Raw genomic sequence first — 22078 nt, forward strand, 5'->3', positions numbered from 1 at the left:
ACAACTGTAGGGGGGTGTGGCTGTAGGTGTGACGTCATCGATCGAGTCTCCCTATAAAAGGGATCACACGATCGATGCAGCCGCCACAGTGAAGAACGGGGAAGCTGTGTTTACACACGGCTCTCTCCGTTCTTCAGCTCCGGGGACCGATCGCCGCACTCCCGCGGTCTCAGAGCTTCGGACCGGGTCGCGGGAGTGCGCCCGGGTACTAGTACAGGACGTACCTGTACGTACATGTGCCCAGCCGTGCCATTCTGCCGACGTATATGTGCAGGAGGCGGTCCTTAAGTGGTTAAAAGGTTTTGGTGCTTTTTGGGGCTTAAAACAGCTCTTATCAACATTTCTACCCTGAGGGAGCCTTCAAAGTAATTTTCAAGTCTACAGGACCCTCTGTTAAAAATGATAACGCCTATAACTTTTATAGTTTTCCATAACTCCCTCCCCCACTCTGCAAAGTCTACCATAGATCCTGCTAGTGAAGTCCACGTAATGCAACTTTTTGTGACCAGCTAAGCAGTGTTGTCACTCTCATGTAGGTTGTACCTTCTCCAACAGAATGAGACAATGACAGTCAGGGGGGCGTGACGGTCATTGTCACTGCGGATTCACACACCTGTAGCTTGTCAAGTCAGCAGCTGGTCACGCCGAATCCTCTCTGCTTTCTGGATTGGCAGCCCTGCCTCTGCTGCTGTGACCCTGCCATTGTGAGCTGCAGTGTCTGGGAGGGGGCGCAGGTGAGACACAAATGAAGGATTTGACTTATGCCCCGTACACACGATCCGAAAATCGGACGACAGATCGTCCGACTTTTTTCGTTTACTAGTCACAAGTAGAAATTGAATAGGTTACGAAAATTCGCGCACAAAGTGATGTCATGTGTTGTAATGTATTTGTGTTGTATTTTTGGACGACAACTGTACTGACTAAATGAAAATTGTACGATCTGGTATAAAACAATATCGGATGAACTGTCACAAAAGCCCTGTACTAACGTTCCGATTATCGTACGATTCTTCCTCGGACGACATTTTATGTACAATATTCGGATCGTTTGTACGAGCCATTAGTCAGGAATGGAAGATTTTTATAAAAAAAATAAAATAAAAAAAATATTTTCTCTTTGCATACATCGATTAATAACTGGATTTGGGACCTGTTTAGACTATCACACAGGGGTCTTAACCACTTCAGCCCCGGACCATATTGCTGGTCAATGACCGGGCCACCTTTTGCGATTCGGCACTGCGTCGCTTTAACTGACAATTGCGCGGTCGTGCGACGTGGCTCCCAAAAAAAATTGGCGTCCTTTTTTCCCCACAAATAGAGCTTTCTTTTGGTGGTATTTGATCACCTCTGCGGTTTTAAGTTTTTGCGCTATAAACAAAAATAGAGCCACAATTTTGAAAAAAATGAATATTTTTTGCTATAATAAATATCCCCAAAAATCGCAATAAGCGTTTATTGATTGGTTTGCGCAAAAGTTATAGAGTTTACAAAATAGGGGATAGTTTTATGGCATTTTTATTAATATATATATTTTTTTACCAGTAATGGTGGCGATCAGCGATTTTTATCGGTACTGCGACATTATGGCAGACACTTCGGACACTTTTTTGGGACCATTGGCATTTTTATAGCGATCAATGCTTTAAAAATGCCACTGGCAGTGAAGGGGTTAACACTAGGGCCGAGGAAGGGGTTAATCGTGTTCCCTGGGTGTGTTCTAACTGAAGGGGGGGTGGACTGACTTGGGGAAATGACTGATCGCTGTTCATACATTGTATGAACAGACGATAGGTAATTTCCCCCCCTGACAGGACCGGGAGCTGTGTGTTTACACAAACGGCTCCCAGTTCTCGCTCTGTAACGAGCGATCGCGGGTGCCCGGCGGTGATCGCACATAAAAAACATAAACATAACGTACCAGTAGATCACTCTGCCTGTCCACAAAAGAGACATGCGGAATATAAAAAAAAAACATACATACTCACCTAAATGGCTGCAGCTGTCCCCCAACCCCGAACCGATAAATCAAAGACTGCTGATTGCTCAGTTCTCGGGTCTGTTCTGAGGAGAGAGAGGCGACTCTCAGTCACCGGCTCTCTGCTCTGCCCCTCTATGTCCTACTGGTGCCTGGCTGTGAAGGGGGCGGGAGCATCTGGCTCAGGCATTCAACAGCATGCTGAGAGAGGCTGAGCCAGCTGCCGGTCAGGCATCTATATGGATCCCGACATTATTGTTGGTATCCCTGGAGAGGCTCTGTGATGTCAGCTGACAGAGAGCTTTAGCCTGCTGTCAGCTGAATCTGGGTCACAGGAGTGCAGAAATAAGTGATTGTAAAGTCTTTTTTTTTTTTTTAAAGCGGAGTTCCGGCCACAATTTCACTTTTTAAATATAAATACCCCTGTAATACACAAGCTTAATGTATTCTAGTAAAGTTAGTCTGTAAACTAAGGTCCGTTTTGTTAGGTTGTTACAGCATTTAGATAGTTTATAATCTAGAAATAGACCGTGCCCATCTCAAGTGTGGGCATCATGAAGCCAGACTGTATGACTTCCTGGATTTCAGCTTTGCATATCTCGCACATGCTCAGTGCTGCACAAGCAATGTAATAGGTTTCAGTCAGGTTTGCAAGGACTACTGGGAAACATGATGCCTATCCCAGAAACCCTTGCAAATAGCCTTGTGACTTAATAGCCTAGGCTAATAAGGAGGAGGAAGTAATGAAGGATTACAAAATAAAGGTATTTACAAGCAACAAATTAAATAAAAATTGTCCATTCTGAACACTATGAGATTAGGGCATGCAGCACAGACAAACATAAAAAAATGGGTGGAACTCCACTTTAAATAACAGATGTTTTACTTACCTTCTCTGTGCAGTTGCTTTTGCACAGAGTAGCCTAGATCCTCCTCTTATTGGGTCCCTCTTTGCTCCTGGCCCCCTCCCTCTTGTTGAGTGCCCCCACAGCAAGAAGCTTGCTATGGGGGCACAGCTCCCTGTGTCTATTCAGACACAGAACCGGTTTGGCCCTACCCTCTTTCTCCTGATTGGCTAACTGACTGATCGACAGCAGCGGGAGCCAATTGCACAGCTGCTGTCTCAACCAATCAAGAGGAGAGGGCTGAGGCACTCATGGACATCGCTGGATCGAGAGGGGCTCAGGTAAGTATTAGAGGGGCTGCTGCACACAGGTTTTTTTTTTTTTTAATCTTAATGCATTAAGATAAAAAAAAAAAAAAAACTTCTGACTTTACAACCGTTTTAAACCTATCCTTTGGACCCTGAACTTTTACATTCTGTTCAGGTATTCTTAAGGCAGATGAGACGCAGTAGCATGCAATCTACATTGTATAGTGTAAACCCAGCTTAAAAGCCCCCCATAGAGGACTCAAACTTTGGACGATGCTCGCTGACCTGGACAAAATTCAAGCTGTGGATGATCCTGCAAGCAGCACAAGAATGATCAGATACAGTCACAGCTGCCTGAATATAATAGCCAGCAGTGGAGATTCCTCCATTCATACCGTTATTACACCTGGATGAAGAGAAAACATAAACTGATGACAATGTGCACCATTATACCTCTGTGATATTGACTTCCATACAGTGTTGTGATTTTTCATTGACTGTTAATAAACAAACTCGTTAAGGCAAATTGTGTTTTTTTGTTTTTATCAATAAAGTTTTTATCAGACCACAGTTGTAAGATTAAAAAGAAACAAAAAAAACACTATAAAAGGCATTTATTATGAAACATATATACAGAGAGGGAGGCAAGTGTATAGCCTAGAGCAGTGGTCTCCAAACTGTGGCCCTTTGTTTGCCTTGAGGCATTATTCCTGCCACAGACATCAACAATGGGGCATCATTCCTGCCACAGACATCAACAATGCGGCATCATTCCTGCCACAGACATCAACAATGCGGCATCATTCCTGCCACAGACATCAACAATGCGGCATCATTCCTGCCATAGATCAGGCGTGGTTTACTCCCACTGGGCACAGTCCGGTCCCCCTAAAGTCTGAAGAACAGTAAGCTGGCCCTTTTGTTAGAAAGTTTGGAGACCCCTGGCCTAGAGGGCACTATGCTCAGCTCTGCCGAGTGCCATATGTATTTCAGTGTTGGCACTACCAGCACCTCGGAAGCTGGTGTTGCCAAAATAGCCGACCCGTCAAATTCTCCAATGACGTCACTTCCAGTGATTATCCAGCAGTTGTATTTGGAGATTTCGATGAGGTGGCTGTTTTCACAGAAGACTGGCAGTGTATATATACACTACGGTACACGACAAGTTAACTGTTATCACAGAACACCAACTAAGGAGAAAAAAAGTTGTCACCGCCTTGGAGGCGGCCATATTGTTGGTTATCAGTGGGCGGACTAACACTGTTTACTCATCATATTGTGTAGCGTAGTGTATACGCTGTGAAAACAGATAACTTGTCAATCTGCAATTGCTGCTGCTGGAGAGTCACGGGTAGGGATGTGGTTGGAGACTTTGACGAGTTGGCTGTTTTGGCAGAACGCCGTTTTACAGACGGCTGTCCTCATCATACGCTCAGCTGATCACTTTTTGAACCTGTCCAATATTGTTCGATGACTGGGATCATCAGCAGCTGCCGGTTTGCTCCCTTTCTTCTCCTTCTTACGGGCTTTTAGGGATTTCTTGATTTCCTCCTGCAGGAACAGAGCGACATACAGCCATTATTACGGTAAAGTGGAAAATGTACCAGAAACGATATTATATCATAGAAAATGCAGCTATAATGGAAGTGTCAAAACATCAAACAAAAATGTGAAATAATAATACAGTGCACCTCTCCAATTACCATTAAATAAATACAACCAGACATTCATTTGCAATCAAAGTATTCGTTCACATAATAAAAAAAGTGTGTAGAGGCAAAAATACAACCTCCCTTTCTTGATAGTTTTATGTACATTAAATTTGTTTTGAGCCTCATACACACATTCGGACTTCCATCGGACAAATCCGTGGAATTTTGTCCGCAGGGCGTTGGCCGTGAACTTGTTCTGCATACAGACGGCACAACTTTTTCAGCCAACATTCACCAAACTTTGTGGATTTTCAGCTCTTTAGCACCACCCTTTGGGCAACTTCTGCTAATGTTGGCAGATGGTGAGCATTGGCTCGGAGCATGCGTGTTTGTACTTTGGATTTTAGTCCGACGGACTTGAGTACACACGATAGGATAATCTGACAGAACACATTTGGTGTCGGACAGTTCGAGAGCATGCACAGCCAACATTCGTTGTCAGAAATTTCGAGCAAATATTTAGTCACCGCCACACGTGTGTTTCAAGTTCTAATAAGTGCGATTCCACACCCTGTGCAAACAGAAAATTCACCACAACAATGTGACTGTTTTATTGCATAAAGTTCTGCAGCACTTCATATCTCTCCATTGCCTCATTAGTAGCCTTATACTCTTCCACCCGGCCCATGCCGCAAATAAACTTTAACAATCTCATACACTTTAGGAACAATGGCCCAGATTCAGGTACATTTGCGCGATATTTGCGGGGGAGCAGAGCAACGATTTTGCCCTGCGCCCCTGCAAATATTTTGCGCTGCCCTCGATTCACGGAGCAGTAGCTCCGTGAACTGCGAGGGCGCGCCGGCAAATTTGCCCGGCGTAAGCGCGCGCAAGTTAAATGATCCCGCCGGGGGCGGGAATCATTTAAATTAGGCGCGCTCCCGCGCCGAGCGTACAGCGCATGCTCCGTCGGGAAACTTTCCCGACGTGCATTGCGGCAAATGACGTCGCAAGGACGTCATTTGCTTCAAAGTGAACGTGAATGGCGTCCAGCGCCATTCACGATGCACTTAAGCAAACGCCGTGAAATTCAAATTTCACGGCGCGGGAAGGCCGGCTATACTTTAGCATTGGCTGCCCCTACTATTAGAAGGAGCAGCCTTGCGCTAAAGTTGCCGTACGGAAACTCCGTACCTGGCTTGCGCGGGGCCCGCGCAAGTTTGTGAATCAGTTGGTAGTATGCAATTTGCATACTACACGCTGATCACAATGGGAGCGCCCCCTAGCGGCAAGCACAAGAATGCAGCCTAAAATCTGCGAGGCATAAGAGCCTTATGCCGCGCAGATTTTAGGCTGCAGTCGGTGTAACAAGGTTCCTGAATCAGGAGCACTCGTTACACCGGAGCAAGTAAGCAATTGCGCCGTGTAACTTATGGTTACACGGGCGAAATTGCTTCTTGAATCTGGGCCAATATTAAAAATAAATCCACTAATTTAAAAAATGTAATACTGCACCAGCATATAACTAACCATGTATTACAACCCCGCCGGGTATATGCTAATGACCCGCTCTCCGAGTTCTGATGCCATGAATGCGTGTGCGCTGCGTTTTTTTTTTTTTTACGTTTTCAAGGAGACTTGAATCACACGTATGGTGGTGACAAATTACTCGTAAAATGTCGCATACAGACTGTTCTTGTGGGACTTGTGATATATTTGGATACACAATGCATTGTCATTGGCACTTCTGCTTTCATCAACAAAAAGAAATATACACGGCTTTTAAGTTCTTTATTTCCAAGGTTATACACATCTTTAGTTTGTGCACAAAGGGATACTTTGATTGAAATAGAGGGCCAGATCCACATACATGTAGAACGGCGCAGCGTATCAGAGATACACTACGCCGCCGTACCTTACCTGGCGCATTTTCGAATCCTCAGCGATTTCGCGCCGTAAGTTACGACGGCGTAGTGTATTTCTGGCGGCGGATTTGAAATTGGGCGGGTTGGGGGCGAGTTTCATTTAAATGAAGCGCGTCCCCGCGCCGAATGAAATGCGCATGCGTCGTCAAGAAATGTCCCGCCGTGCTTTGCGCGAAATGACGTCGCAACGAACTTAGACGCGAGTTACGTCCACCCCTATTCAAGGACGACTTACGCAAAAAAAAAAAATCTAATTTCGATGCGGGAACGACGGCCATACTTAACATGGCAAGTCTATGTATACGCCGAAAAATACCAGCTTTAACTATACGCCGGAAAAAGCCAACTACAGACGACGTTAGAAAATGCGACGGCCACGCGTACGTTTGTGGATCGTCGTAAATCGCCAATTTGCATACCCGACACGGAAAACGCCACCCAGCGGACGCTGAAGTATTGCATCTTAGATCTGAAGGCGTACGAAGACGTACACCTGTCGGATCTAACCCAGAAGCCGTTGTATCTTGTTTTGAGGATTCAAAACAACGATACGACGCAGGAAATTTGAAAGTACACCGGCGTATCAGTAGATACGCCGGCGTACTTAGTTTGTGGATCTGGCCCAGAATGTTTAGTTGTATTGATGCAGTGGTGAGATGCAATACATTGTTTTTTAAATCACATAGGGCCATTACATTGGCAATACTGGGGGACGCTCACCAGCAAGAACAATGCTATAGATGGGAAAGAAACTACACCCTTGTTTGTATGGCATTGCTGCTGTAGAATCTTTTTGGTCAGCGAGGGAGCAATGCAATAGAAGCAAGAGTGTAGCTTCTCTTCCCCTCTAGCATTTAGAAGCCATATGACTTACATCACTGATATGCAATTAGCAGACCTCCAGCTGTTGCCGAACTACAAGTCCCATGAGGCATAGCAGGACTCTGACAGCCACAAGCATGACACCCAGAGGCATAATGGGACTTGTAGTTTTGCAGCAGCTGGAGGTCCACTAATTGCATATCCCTGACTTACATCAATAATGCTCACTCTTCTGATATAAGGGGCCTCAAGATGCCACAGGAGAAGGCCGCGCAGCACGGACATGCCCCAGGAGAAGGCCACAGAGCGTGGACATGCCGCAGGACATCATGATTGTTACAGCATAATACAGCATAATACAGCGGCAGCGAGGATGCGTCAGCATGTACGGTAAGGGGGACATGGCTGCATATATGGGGGGGACATGGCTGGATATGGGGAGGACATGGCTGGATATGGGGAGGACATGGCTGCATATGGGGAGGACATGGCTGCATATGGGGAGGACATGGCTGCATATGGGGGGGGGACATGGCTGCATATGGGGGGGGGACATGGCTGGATATGGGGGGGGGGGGGGGTCATGGCTGGATATGGGGGGGGGGGGGTCATGGCTGGATATGGGGGGGGACATGGCTGGATATGGGGGGGGACATGGCTGGATATGGGGGGGGGGACATGGCTGCATATATGGGGGGGACATGGCTGCATTTGTGGGGGGACATGGATGCATATATGGGGGGGACATGGCTGCATTTGTGGGGGGACATGGATGCATTTGGGGACACGTTTAAAAAAAGTATCGGTATTCGGTATCGGCGAGTACTTGAAAAAAAAGTATCGGTACTTGTACTCGGTCCTAAAAAAGTGGTATCGGGACAACCCTAGTTATGTGATATATGGATTAATGTGCCTGACGTTCTATCAAATTATTACCATTTAATATAATGCCATTTTGCTACAATGTATTATATGTATATATATATGAATTAAATGCCACTGTTATTTATTATTATTCTGTGTGCTGGGTATTGAGATTCAGCTAGTACAGTCACAACATTTATATTATTGGTCAGACATCTATTGCCCATTGTCACCCTTTAGGTGCATGTTTCATAAAAAAATCCCAACCCTTTTTTCACCAAGAGTGAGGACTCATCACATTGACAGAGATCACTTCTAATACAGAGCAATGGGGAAACAGAATACTGTCTGCAGGGGTCCCAAGGGCAGCACAAAAAGTGTCCAAGGGCCACATACAGCCCACCCAAGCTGCAGATTAGGCAGCAGGGCACATGCAATTGAAGTTTTGCATAAGTCATGCAAAAATTGCATAGAGATATGAGAAACTTTAGAGATTCGGTCACCAGGACACAGCAAGGGATTAAATCTAAAACTGAAAAAGTTTTGCCTTAAGATATACTTTAAGCAGGAAGCAGAGCCTGCATATGGAACCATATATGGTGAGGCTGCCAAGGGGAATTACATATTTCACCACAGTTAAGTATAGGGTTACTTTCATAAAACAGAATGTATTTACTTCCAGCACAGAACGTTCCAGAACAAAAAGACACACCCTGTGACACTGTATTGTATTGTGCTGCAGTTGTGTTGATTCAGTGATTCAGTCCCCCCCCCCCCCCCCCCCCCCCCCCAGTTTCCCTTGTGGTGTTGCACAAATATGCAAATGTCACCCCAGGAGTAAAGGACAATGGCAGTACATAGGTGACTGTTGGCGGATTCTCATTCTGGGACTCACCCTTTTATCCTCATGTGCGACCTTCTTCTTGCGTTTCAGGATATTCCCGGTGGAACTTCTTCCCTTCCGCCTTTGACGAGGAGTAAAGCGAGTCTTCTCGTAGGGATCAAAGCCCTGAGATGGGACAGAAGTGTAAGAAACAGAAACACGTTGGCAAAAACAATACATTTTGTTTAAAATGACCAAGAAGCAATTCTTCACAGATCGGCTCCTTCCCGAGTCACAACATCCTAGATTTTCCCACATAGGGCCCTCTGGCCTCCCTTCCCACCACTTTTTCAATCCTCCCCCGGCATCCATTGGTTTGGAGTAGTGATTTCCAATCTGCAGCCCTTTGCTAGCTTTTATCCGGCCCTCTGGGAACTATTCCTCCCAATGATTTATTAGTAAGACCTCATCTGGAATATGCAGTTCAGTTTTGGGCCCCAGTTCTCAAAAAGGACATCGGAGAACTGGAGAAAGTGCAGAGAAGTGCAACCAAACTGATAAGAGGCATGGAGGAGTTCAGCTATGAGGGAAGATTAGAGGAACTGAAATTATTCACTCTTGAGAAGAGGAGAATAAGGGGGGATATGATCAACATGTACAAATATATAAGAGGTCCATACAGTGAACTTGGTGTTGAGTTATTCACTTTACGGTCAACACTGAGGACAAGGGGGCACTCTTTACGTCTAGAGGAAAAGAGATTTCACCTCCAAATACGGAAAGGTTTCTTCACAGTAAGAGCTGTGAAAATGTGAAACAGACTCCCTCCAGAGGTGGTTCTGGCCAGCTCAGTAGATTGCTTTAAGAAAGGCCTGGATTATTTCCTAAATGTACAGAATATAACTGAGTACTAAGATTTATAGGTAAAGTTGATCCGGGGTAAATCCGATTGCCTCTCGGGGGATCAGGAAGGAATTTTTTCACCTGCTGTAGCAAATTGGATCATGCTCTGCTGGGGTTTTTTGCCTTCCTCTGGATCAACTGTGGGTATGGAGTTGGGTGTATGGGATTGTACTAGGTTTTTTATTTTGTTTGTTTATTTTTGAATGGACTTGTGTCTTTTTTCAACCTGACTATGTAATGATACGAGGCATTATTCCTCCCACTAGAATACACAGAAAAATACAAGTGGAAATGGTAAAAGACAATGAAGAAAGACATAAATCAATAAAGCAGGTTGCAATTACCAGTCTCTCCACTTGCTCTTTGCGTTTCTGCTCCATGGTGATGGCGTCAACCTCTCCCAACTGAGTGGGGTCCAAAGTGATGAGCTCAGGCTGGATCTATGGGGTACAAGACAGGAAAAACTAAAACATACAGCAGTACCAGATTTTATCTCGATTGGCTTCAAGTATGGAAGTGCCTGGTCTTGTTACTCTACCCTTTTATTACACCTCCTTCAGCCTGAAAACATGTTAGATGGATAGCACTGCACAATGACATGCAGCCCAGCACGTCCATACCACATAGTCCCCCCAGTCTAATGTGCAGGGGGTTATTGAAAAACAATTTAAACATTTCTGACAGTTATACTAACAGTAGTTTACATCTCTGCACAGTGGCTTAGTGGTTAGCACTAGTGCCCTGCAGCACTTGGTTCCAATCCCAACCAGGACACAGTCTGCATGTTCTCAATGCAAATTTCCTCCGGGTTCTCCAATTTCCTCCCACACTCTGTCACGCTGGTATGTTATTTGGCTCCTGTCTAAACTGGCCCTAGTACAGGCGGTTCCTGGGTTACAAACAAGATAGGGACTGTAAATTTGTTCTTAAAGGAGTACTAGGCGGCACAGTGGTGTAGTGAGTAGCACTCTCGCCTAGCAGTAAAAAGGATCGATGGTTCGAATCCCGACCACGACACTACCTGCCTGGAGTTTGCATGTTCTCACTGTGCCTGCGTGGGTTTTCTCCTACATTACAAAGACATGCTGATAGGTTACTTGGCTTCCGTCTAAATTGGCCCTAGTATATGAATGCGAGTTAGGGACCCTAGGATTGTAAGCTCCTTGAGGGTAGGGACTGATGTGAATGTACAATGTATATGTAAAGTGCTGCGTAAATTGATGGCGCTGTATAAGAACCTTAATAATAATACTACTAAAGGCAGAAGGTTTTTTATATTAACGCATTATATGCATTAGGAACAAAAAAAAAAGTCTTCTGTGTGAAGCAGGCCCCCTCAGCCCCCCCCAATACTTACCTGAGGTCCCTCTCTGTCCACAAGTGGCTCAACCATCCAGATTCTCCTTCCTGATTGGCTGAGACACAGAATCTTCTTCCCGATTAATTCCCGCTGCTGTCAAAGTCAGCTAGCCAATCGGGAGAGTGAGGGGGCGGGGGCCGGGGCGGGGCTCTGTGTCTGAATGGACACAGGGAGCTGTGACTCGGCTCGGGTGCCTCCATAGCAAGCTGCTTGCTGTGGGGGCACTGAACAGGAGGGAAGGGCCAGGAGCACAGAAGAGGGACCTGAAAAGAGGAGGATCTGGGCTGCTCTGTGCAAATCCATTGCAACATATATATAATTATTTTTACTCTTTTTTTTATTTTATTTTTTGTAAACATCACTTGTAATAGGAATCCATTGCGACAGGTCCTCTTCATGGAGAGATGCAGGGTCAATAAATAAATACAAATTCACAGATCACATGCTTTCAGCCACGATTGCGGCTTTGTTTAATTCCGGGTACCCGGGCGTGACGTCGCAGACGGGCCTCCGACAGTCATAGAGATGACCGGTGACCATCTGACCATTCGTTCTCCGGGCCCCCGATGGCATGGGAGAGCCCGGAGAAGCATTGGATGGCGTAGGACGTCCCCTGCCGCAACTTATAAGAACAATTAAGCGGCGGAACTGCCACTATGATCGTTCTTATGGTGCACAGAATCGCCGGCTGAAAAGAAAGGATATCTGAATGATGTCTGTAGCTGCACCCATCATTCAGATATCTCCCCCCTAAAGTCCAGGACGTCATGTGACGTCCTACGGTAGAGAAGTGGTTAAACCTACGGTATATCATTGTTTTCGCTCTGCCTCTACTCCCATTCAGTTCTATTGCATTCTGCTAGTTTCAGACTTCTAAAAATCAGCAGAGCCCATAGGTGTGCGCAGCCTAGTGCATTAGGGTGTGCACCCCAAAGCCCAAACACACCCTACGATCACTCACAATGTTCATTCAGAAAGGGAAGGGGCCGTTAAATTACATATTTACTGGCCCCCTCCCCACTCCTAAAACATCCTAGCAGCAACAGCCAATAGTAGAGGAGGGAAGCCGCGGGGGGGTTCGATGGGAGCCAGGGCAGTTGGGGGGAATCTGTGCTGCTCAGGGTGATTAGGGTGTGCCTGGGCACACCTGGCACACCCTGTGCGCACGCCTATGGCAGAGCCCAATGCACATTTAAAAAGCAGCAGTAGAGCCATAATACAGCCATAACACTGTGCTTTTAATGTACCCCTTAATAATATTACATGGTATAATTTTTAACTGCGTTACCTTTTCAAGCAAAGCTTTGACCTCCCATTCCTGTCTCTGCTTCTTGGACTCGTACGGGTTGCATTCCAAACCATCGAAGTTGGCCTCACCAGCCCCTGTTGAAGAAAAGGGAAGTGTGATTACAGGACATGGTGGGGAGGTCTTCGAAGGACACAGAAGGAACAAGAAAAATCAGACGGGAGGAAGAGAATTAACACATTAAAGATGAATTCCAGGTATTGTTTTTTTTATACATAGTCACATGTAACTTTGCATATACCATACATGGCTAATGCCCGTGGAAGCCACTAAAGTAGACACGGCTCCAATGATCTTCACTTGCTTCCGGGTCCTGCATGGAGCTACTACCCTACTACCCGTCTGCACTCTGAAAACAAAAAGTCAGTCGCTTGGCATGGATGCCATTCAAAAGTATGCTTTGCATTTTCTGATCGGACAAGATGGAGAGTGTGACCATCACCATCCTGCCTCTCCACCTCACTAAATCGGAGAACGCTTTGCCTTTATTCTGAAGGGTGACCTTATGTGCTCAGAATCAGTAGCAGACTTGGCCAGGGAACAATCCCTCTGATGCCCCATAAAAAGGCTGCACCATGTCCACTCCCAGGTAGAGCGGGGTGCCACATGTGCAAGCCTTTATTCTCCTGCATGCTCCGTTGCCTTTTTGGAGATCGTACCTTTAAATACAACAGAGGGAGGACAGCCATTTGAGTGAGGAGGACATCTGGAGTCCATTGACATCGACATCCTGGATCCATCTCTGACCCCGCAGAGGGCTATATCTGCAGGCATTGGTGACCCCGCTACAAACAGGAGGTCCACTCCATCCGGTAAGAGTTTTTATTTCCCCCGGTGTATTCCCCTTCGGTGGTTGTGAAAATTTAGAACATCTTCCCATCTTTCTTGAACTAATATACATTTTTAATTGAATTCACTTATCATCATATATGGACACTGCCTCTAAAAAATCACTGTATTTTTAGAGATTATATTTGAATAACCACTTTATTCACTTACGTACACCTTAATCAATATATGTATTACACTATATTGGACTTATGGTATTTTAGGATTTAAACTCTCCTCCTTATTAGCGCGACTAGTCTTTTTTACTTACCATGTCCACTGCAGACATGCCCAAAGGCTTCCTGGTGAAGAGAAGTAAAAAATCCCCTCCTATGTCCTACAGAGTGTGAGATGAGTAGATGGACAGAACGCAGACCGCACACCCCGCATGGATGGTGTACGCCGTATCCTAGGAAAGGGCTGGCTCCATGACCCATCTGAGGCTTTCCTCTCCTGGCCAGCCCTGACCTAGCTGCCCCAGATCCCCCCTGCAGCCCCCTGGCCACCCCTTGCCAGTCCGTTCATCAACCCAAAGTCAGTGCAGCACAGCAGGCGCTGTCCAGCCCGACCCGCACGATGAGCAGAGAGTACCTGGGCTGGAGATTCAGCCTGTGATGGTTTCGGGAGGAGGCAGGGCAGAGGGAGAACAGGAGAGGGGCTGAGATGCTGCACCATGGGCCTCTGGGTTGTACTTGGCCCCTGGGCCAAAAGTTGCCAGTCAGCCCCTGCTTAGAATGCAACAGGGTAGCCGCTTGGCACGGGACACAGAAGCAAGTGGAGATCACCGGAGTAAAGATGTCTTCTTCAGTGATTTCCAACTTTCAGGGGCATAGGCAAGGTATGGTATATGCATGGTAATAGTGGTCCAGGCTGGAGCAATGTAACTATGTATAAAATATCTACACCTAGAGTTCTTTATAAACAATACAGAAGATGTCACTGACCTGGTACAATCATACTGGTGAAGCCTCCACCATGACCGATTCCCAGGACATCCTCATAGGGACAGAACTGGAGCCCTTGGATTGGTGCTTTCACGGAAAGGCACATGTACGGAGATTTGGGCTCGGTAATATGGGTGTCCTTGTATACCTAAATAGAAAGGGGGTTACATTTTTTTTTACTCTGAAGACACATAGGTCTTTTATAATAAAAACTTATCAGATGAAAAAAGATATTTCTTAACTTTCTTTTTTTTAACAAAACAAAAAAAGAAGGGAGAACACACAAATAAAAAGAAGACCTCAAACAGTGCAGTCCATGCTTTACAAAGCAACACAAGTAGACTGACAGAGCCGAATAATCAACAATAAATGGTCTTTTGTACTGGCCCCATTGTACCCTCTACACTCCTCTTTTGCACATACTGAAAGGAGCTGCATGGGAGTGCAGAAAAGTTATGCGTTTGCTACTGGGGATGAGGGATTATTTTTATTTTAGAATCATACTTACCTAGGTGTATGCAACATCAGTCCGATGCTGCATCTGTCCCCCGCCAGCTCTAAGACTGAGAATCAAGCGATCAAACACCGGCGATCGCCGAGTTCTAGGGGTTCCATGAGCACCACTACCAGCTCTGTCCCCCCCTCCTCCTCGCTTCTTGAAGCGCTGGGCTGTAAAGGGGCGGAAGAGGCTGGCTCAGCCTCTCAGCAGTTTGCCGAGAGGCTGAGGCGGGTGCATGTCTAGGAATGTTGATGGATCCCGACCATATGGTTGCGATCTTTCCCAAGCCTGGATCGGCTCTGTGAGGTCAGTGGACTTCAACCCGCTATCTGCTGAAAACAGGTAACAGGAGTGCCGAACAAACTGCACTTGTGACCCACAGGAGAAGTACAGCCAAACAAGCTTTGGCTGTACTTCTCCTTTAAAACAAGCCTGTTGCTTTTCCCTGGAAGGGCAAACTAGGAGGCTGAGGGCCATGGTGGGAAAAACAAACCCATTTTTTCTAGTAAGACACAGATTTACATTTAGTGCTGCAGGGATAATAGTAAAAGTACTTGCAGTGAAAGTGTCGTAAACCCTCTACAACAAGCATCATTAAATTACAGACCATAGTCCGGATTTGGATGGAGGGACAATTCTATCCAGACTGTCAGCCAGCCAGTCTCCAGAGTAGTCCCTCTCCAACCCTGCAAGAATTGGTTGTTAGGACTGCCAGTGTCTTAACCAATGATGTCAAGTCTGTGTCCCACCACCAACATCAAATGAGGACAGAAGTGGAACTTCCTTCATTTAGACCTGCACCCTGCTCCCCTTTCCTGACCGACCTCCGTCAACTGCCCACCGCTAAAAGTTACAGGGGCGCACCCATTGTAAGGGGGGGCTCCGATGGGGACACCGAATGTAAGGGGGCAAACCAATGGGGACACCAGATGCATTGGCGCACACTGACAAATGGACAATACATTTTGCTAAAATGCTACGGAAATAGTACATTCTTATTTTTTCACAGACATAAAATGGACTACATTATATATATATATATATATATATATATAAATAAAACAAACACACACGCACACACACACACACAAACAAACACAAGATTAGTACCCATGCTGGAAGAAGACTTTACTGACCAGACCTCCCCTTTGCTCTACAACAGGGGTGTCCAAACTTTTTTGAAAGAGGGCCAGATTTGAGGAAGTGAACGTGCGTGAGGGACGACCATTTTGCCTGACATTCTTTGAACCATTAAAATTTGGTGTAAGTGTGTTCGTCCAAGCAACTAATACAGTGCATACAAAAAAACACCCACATACAGCAGCATGGCAGCAAACACCTGGGACCCTAGGCAGTCCCCCCCCTGCACACAGGGCAACAAAGGCACCCCCCCACCCCCCCCCCGGAGAGCGGACCCACCACACAGCCCTCAGTCCTAAGATGGAGCCGCACCCCGCGGCCGACCCAGACATCCAGAGCGTAGGGAAGGAGGGGAGGAAGAGAGAGAGGAAAAGCAGGACAGACCCTCTATCGACCTCCCAGGAATGCCCAGCCGTACCACCCCGCCGGAGCAGGGGGACTGCTACTTAACCGTCCTGCGACAACCGGCTGAAGGCATCCCAGACCGAACCAACGTCCGCGCGGTTACGGCATGGCTGTCGGCCCGGCACACTGTGACACGGACATAGAGCCTGGTCATATGTGTGCCCTGGAGCATATAGCTCACCAGCCACCCCTGGAGCAACGGGGCATGTCGTGGAAGGCCCAGCGCGTAGCTAAAAGGCTGGCACATGCTCGATGGCCGAACTGGGGGGACTACAAGGATCAAGGATCCAGCCTGTCACCCAGTTGGCAGTTGATTGTAGATCTCAGGATCCAAAAATGCAGAAAAAAACAAAAGAAAAGAAAACATTTTAAAAAATCCCCATGCCACATGAGCCCACATGGAGCCATGTCATTCTCCTGTGCTAGGCAGAAAAAAAACTGAGGCTGCAGATGCAGCGAGAAAGGGATGTACCCAGGAGGACCGCCCCCTGGGCGGTACTGTACTGTGTGATGTGTTTTTAACACTTAACATGCTGTTTTTCTGCCTAGTCAATCTCCTAGAAGGAGGACAATACCCTAAGGTCAAGATGCTGCTGTGTCCGTCCATGAACGGAAGAGAAATATATATATTTTCTCTTCTTTATCCCCTGAGGAGAAATCTGGCCTTTATCTCTTCTGTGGCCCCCAAGCTCCCATCAGGGCAAGGATGAGCTTTCTTTTTTAAATTCTTATATATATATATATATATATATATATATATATATATATATTTAAATATTCACCTTATATGCGTTACAGTAGTAAACTTATCTTATCCCCTGAGAAATCCTTGAGTGTCTCTCACTGCAAGGATGACCTCGGGCGAGCCTGGTAGGACGCCGACAGCGCGCATGCCAATCACTGCCGCCAATCAATTACAGGCACTGAGACACAGAGCTCTGCAGCTGTGGACTGGGGAATGACTCAGTGTCTGTTATTGCCGATGCGCGCTGTCAGCTTCCCAACGGGCTTTGGACACGCCTGCTCTACAACCTCAATGACATTGTCCACGTTTCAATCCCTGTGCACATCTTTTACTTCTGTTGCACATTAGTTTTATATGCTGTAGTTGTTTGCTCAAACCATTATTCTGAACCATAACAAACTGCACTGTAATAAATAGCTTATATATATATTACCTGTACAATATTGCCAGTTGATGCAGCCAGCAGACCCCTGTGGCTGTAGCATAGAGTCCCTGCCCCCATGGGTATGCCGCAGGATGTCAAAGGCTTGTAAGTTCGAAGGTCGAAGATGGTCAGTTTTTTGTCTAAACCAGAAGTGGCCATGTACCTGCAGAAGAAGAATAAAACAAATCTTTCCATTTGTCATGCTGACCATCGGAACCGTGTATTGGAGGGGCTAGAGGAGTTATCATTGGAGCAGAAATACAGGACAAGTCTACAAATGAGGACACTTGTTGCTGTGACAACTAAGGGGCAATCCTTCCCTTTGGAGAGATTTCCACTCACCTCTATTGTGTCTACAAGACAGGAAGTGAAGGAAATGTATCCAATGGGACAAAGATGGAAAAAAGAACATAATCGTAATTTTCTTTCACACTTGTATATAATATCTTAGATACACTTCAATGAGAAGGAAGCCTTTATACACCTACATTCCTGTCTTGTCCACACTCATCGATCGGACTGCTCCGCGGTGGCACAACATCTTCACCAGGGGCTCCTTTACAGATGGGCTCCAGAGGGAGACAGTGCCTAGAAGTGGGAGACATCAAAATAACATCCAAAAACAGGACAAACACAAGCAATGGATGAGCAATGCAAAACTTTCTCATCAATGGAAATGTACCGTCATCGCTATATAGTAATCTGGGGATCGTATATATATTAAAAAAAAAAAAAAGGTAAAAACTAGGGTTGTCCCAATACCACTTTTTTAAGACCGAGTACGAGTACCGATACTTTTTTTCAAGTACTCACCGATAGCGAATACCGATACTTTTTTTTAATCTCATGTGACAGCAGCACATAGGTCAGTAGTTTTTTTTTTTTTTTATCTTTATCAATTTGTTTTTAATTTTTTACAATATTTTTTTTTACAATATTTTTTTATTTATAAGGGGGGGGGGGGTGGACCGTGTCAGTGTGTTTTTTCTTTTCTTTTTTTATTATTTTCTGCAATAATTTTTTTCTTTTTTTTTTTATTCTTTATTTTCCTGTTGGGGGGGCTTTGGTGAGATATCAGGGGTCTTAACAGACCTCTGACATCTCCCCTTTGAGACACGTGTTCCCCAGTCCCCTTCTCAGCAGCTGCGCTAAAAATGAATGGAGTGAAGACAGCGGCTTCTCCTCATTCATAAACTGAAACATTGTAATCACAGTTTACGATGTTTCAGTTATGTGAATGGACCGAGTCAGTGATCACTGACTCGGTCCATTCGGAGCATTAAGGAGCCGGATTTACCGGCTCCTACCCCGCTCTCCATCCTGACAGTTCCAGGGGGTGGAGGAGGAGCACAGAAGAGGAGAAATACACGGAGGAATACACGGCGGGAATACATGGCGGGAATACACAGCGGGATACACTATATAGCGGTGATTGGTGCCTGTAACTTCCCCATGCACTGATCACCCCTGACAGTACAAGTATCGGGTGAAGCATCGGGAGCATTTGCCAGAGTACAAGTACTCGGGCAAATGCTTGGTATCGGTCCCGATACCGATACTAGTATCGGGACAACCCTAGTAAAAACAAAGCACGATGAGTTAGAGAAAAAGATTAAAGTAATAGAGTAACAAAGATAAAGATCAGAAAAAACTGACTCAAATGCGCCAGTTTTGTGGCTGGAAGGTGACATCACCAGAATAGGGGAGTGCATGTTTGTTGTAAGCTGCCATCTGTGTTGTATGCCAGAGCATTCATCGCCAGGAGGCCAGAAGGCAACCAGCACCCCTCCTCTGCCTAATCCACTTGCTGATATTATCATCCCACTGCCACTAGTGAGAATACTTTGTGTGGAACCACTGAGCATGGAACAACACGTTTAAAAATACTGCCAGTTACGATTCTTTTTATAGTTAATTGTGCATGCCATAAAGCAGCCGTGGTTATTTTAAAGCGGAGTTCCAGTCCCCCAGTTAAATTTTTTTTAAGACTTCACTCTAACTTGATCCACTTTATATGCAATATTTAGTGTAATTCTAGTACTCCCTTTTTTTCAATTCAAACATAAACAGATCTGGATGTCGAAAGCTGGAAGGGTCCATTTCCACTGTGGGCATCTGAAGCCCTCTATCCATTTCCAGGAATCGGTGCAGCATGCACCGCCAGATCTCGCGCCTGCGCAGTAATGCCACCACACGGCGCTCCTTCCTTGAGTTCTGACACGAATCTCCAACCCATCAGAAACTCCAACCATGTCACTTCCGGTTTATTTAAAGTGGACGTTCACCCGGAAATGTTAATTTTTAACCTTAGATTGATGCTCATTTTGTCTAGGGGAATCGGGTAGTTTTTTTAAAATCGAAGCTGTACTTACCGTTTTAGAGAGCGATCTTCTCCGCCGCTTCCGGGTATGGGCTGCGGGACTGGGCGTTCCCATTTTGATTGACAGGCTTCCGACGGTCGCATCTATCGCGTCACGATTTTCCAAAAGTAGTCGAACGTCGGTGCGCAGGCGCCGTATAGAGCCGCGCCGACGTTCGGCTTCTTTCGGCTACTCGTGATGCGATGGATGCGACCGTCGGAAGACTGTCAATCAACATAGGAACGCCCAGTCCCGAAGACCATACCCGGAAGCGGCGGAGAAGATCGCTTTCTAAAACGGTAAGTACTGCTTCGATTTTAAAAAAACTACCCGATTCCCCTAGACAAAATAAGCATCAATCTAAGGTTAACATTTTTTTTTAGGGTGAACTCCCGCTTTAAAACCTTAGTAATCAGAGATTTAGACGAATTGATGGTTGGACACAACACCAACAACTGAATAGAGTCTGGTATAGGAAGACTGAGCTGTTTTGACAGCACAGCGGCAAACGAGGACAAAGTTGTCGCCGCCTTGGAGGCGGCCATTTTGTTGGCTAGTATCGGAGCGTAGTAAAAATCTCAGCTCATAATATCCTGCACCGGACTCTATGTGGTTGCCAGTGTTGTGCCCAACCACCAATTCGTCAAAAACTCCAATTACTGCTGATTTTAAATAAAGCGGTTGGAGTTTCTGATGGGTTGAAGAACTTGACAGCGGCCTTGGTGGACGTTCCCGTCGATCATCACAAAATGTTGTCACTAGGCGATTCACAAGGACTCCTGGGATACATGACGCCACTATCCCAGGGGCCCTTGCGAATCGCCTAGGCGGGGACTACCGGAAATGCAGGAGAAAAAAAGATAATTAAGAAATTTCCTTTAAAAATAAAATAAAAAATTCCATGCCGAAAAGGATTTTTACAGGGGATACCAGGGTGAGGAAGTGTATAAAATGGGTGGAACTCCACTTTAACAGCTTATGTAGTTAATATTTAGTCTGCAGGGTCTGTGTTCATAACTTTTTTAAGGTGGAGGCATGTCTAAAGATAAGGAAGAGCATATTTGTGGAATGATAGGCAACTCATCAGGTGTTTGATACGGATGGGTTGTGAATTTTCTTTTTCTTTCTCTGTTGGTGTATGAGATTATTGTTGCATGCCATTGTATGGTTGAGTTCTAATGTCCCGATTTGATTTGTCAATCTTTTAAGGCTTCATATTTTGTTTCTGTGATTTTTTTACTCTGTATTGCTTTGCTTTTCAATAAAACACTCCCGATAAAAAAAAAAAAAAAAGAAGAAGTAGGAAGAGAACTCCAAATAATGGGGGCAGCCATATATATATATATATACCGTATTTTCAGGCGTATAAGACTGCATTTTAACCCCTTAAAATCTTCTTAAAAGTCGGGGGTCGTCTTATACGCCGGTAACCTAACATCCCTTACCTTATCCTAAGACATGCAGAATCGCAGCCGTCCATTTTCCAAAGCCGCGCCTCCTACTTCTGTTCCGTGATAGGCGGAACACTCAACTTCCCAAGAGACACTGTGTTTAGTGTCCGCCTATTACGGAGGCCCTCTCGTCCTGTGTTTAGTGTCCGCCTATCACGGAGGCCCTCTCGTCCTGTGTTTAGTGTCCGCCTATCACGGAGGCCCTCTCGTTCTGTGTTTAGTGTCCGCCTATCAGGAGGCCCTCTCGTCCTCAGACGAGAGGGCCTCCGTGATAGCCGAACACTGAACACAGTGCGTCCTGGGAAGCTGAGTGTTCCGCCTATCACGGAACAGAAGACGAAGAAGGCGCGGCTTTTGAAAAAATGGACGGCCGCGATTCTGCATGTCTTAGGATACGATAAGGGCACAGCGAGTCTGGCATGTAATGGTGGCACCGTCTGGCATGCAATGGTGGCACCGTCTGGCATGCAATGGTGGCACCGTCTGGCATGCA

General features: G+C 45.9%; 1 protein-coding gene across 1 annotated transcript in view; it reads right to left on the minus strand.

The window, feature by feature from the left end:
- Positions 1–3650: 3650 nt before the first annotated feature.
- Positions 3651–22078, minus strand: part of WDR46 (WD repeat domain 46) — a 42169-nt gene continuing 23741 nt past the window's right edge. Inside the window, exons 10-16 of the mRNA XM_040324965.1 lie at positions 18263–18362; positions 17784–17937; positions 14562–14709; positions 12772–12866; positions 10468–10563; positions 9293–9406; positions 3651–4685 (exon numbers count right to left, since the gene is read on the minus strand). Of these exons, the coding sequence (XP_040180899.1) occupies positions 4575–4685; positions 9293–9406; positions 10468–10563; positions 12772–12866; positions 14562–14709; positions 17784–17937; positions 18263–18362 (818 nt within the window). The 3' untranslated portion in view covers positions 3651–4574. The remainder of the gene's footprint in view (positions 4686–9292; positions 9407–10467; positions 10564–12771; positions 12867–14561; positions 14710–17783; positions 17938–18262; positions 18363–22078) is intronic.

Source organism: Rana temporaria, chromosome 9 (genome assembly GCF_905171775.1).
Source record: "Rana temporaria chromosome 9, aRanTem1.1, whole genome shotgun sequence".
Classification (NCBI taxonomy): domain Eukaryota; kingdom Metazoa; phylum Chordata; class Amphibia; order Anura; family Ranidae; genus Rana; species Rana temporaria.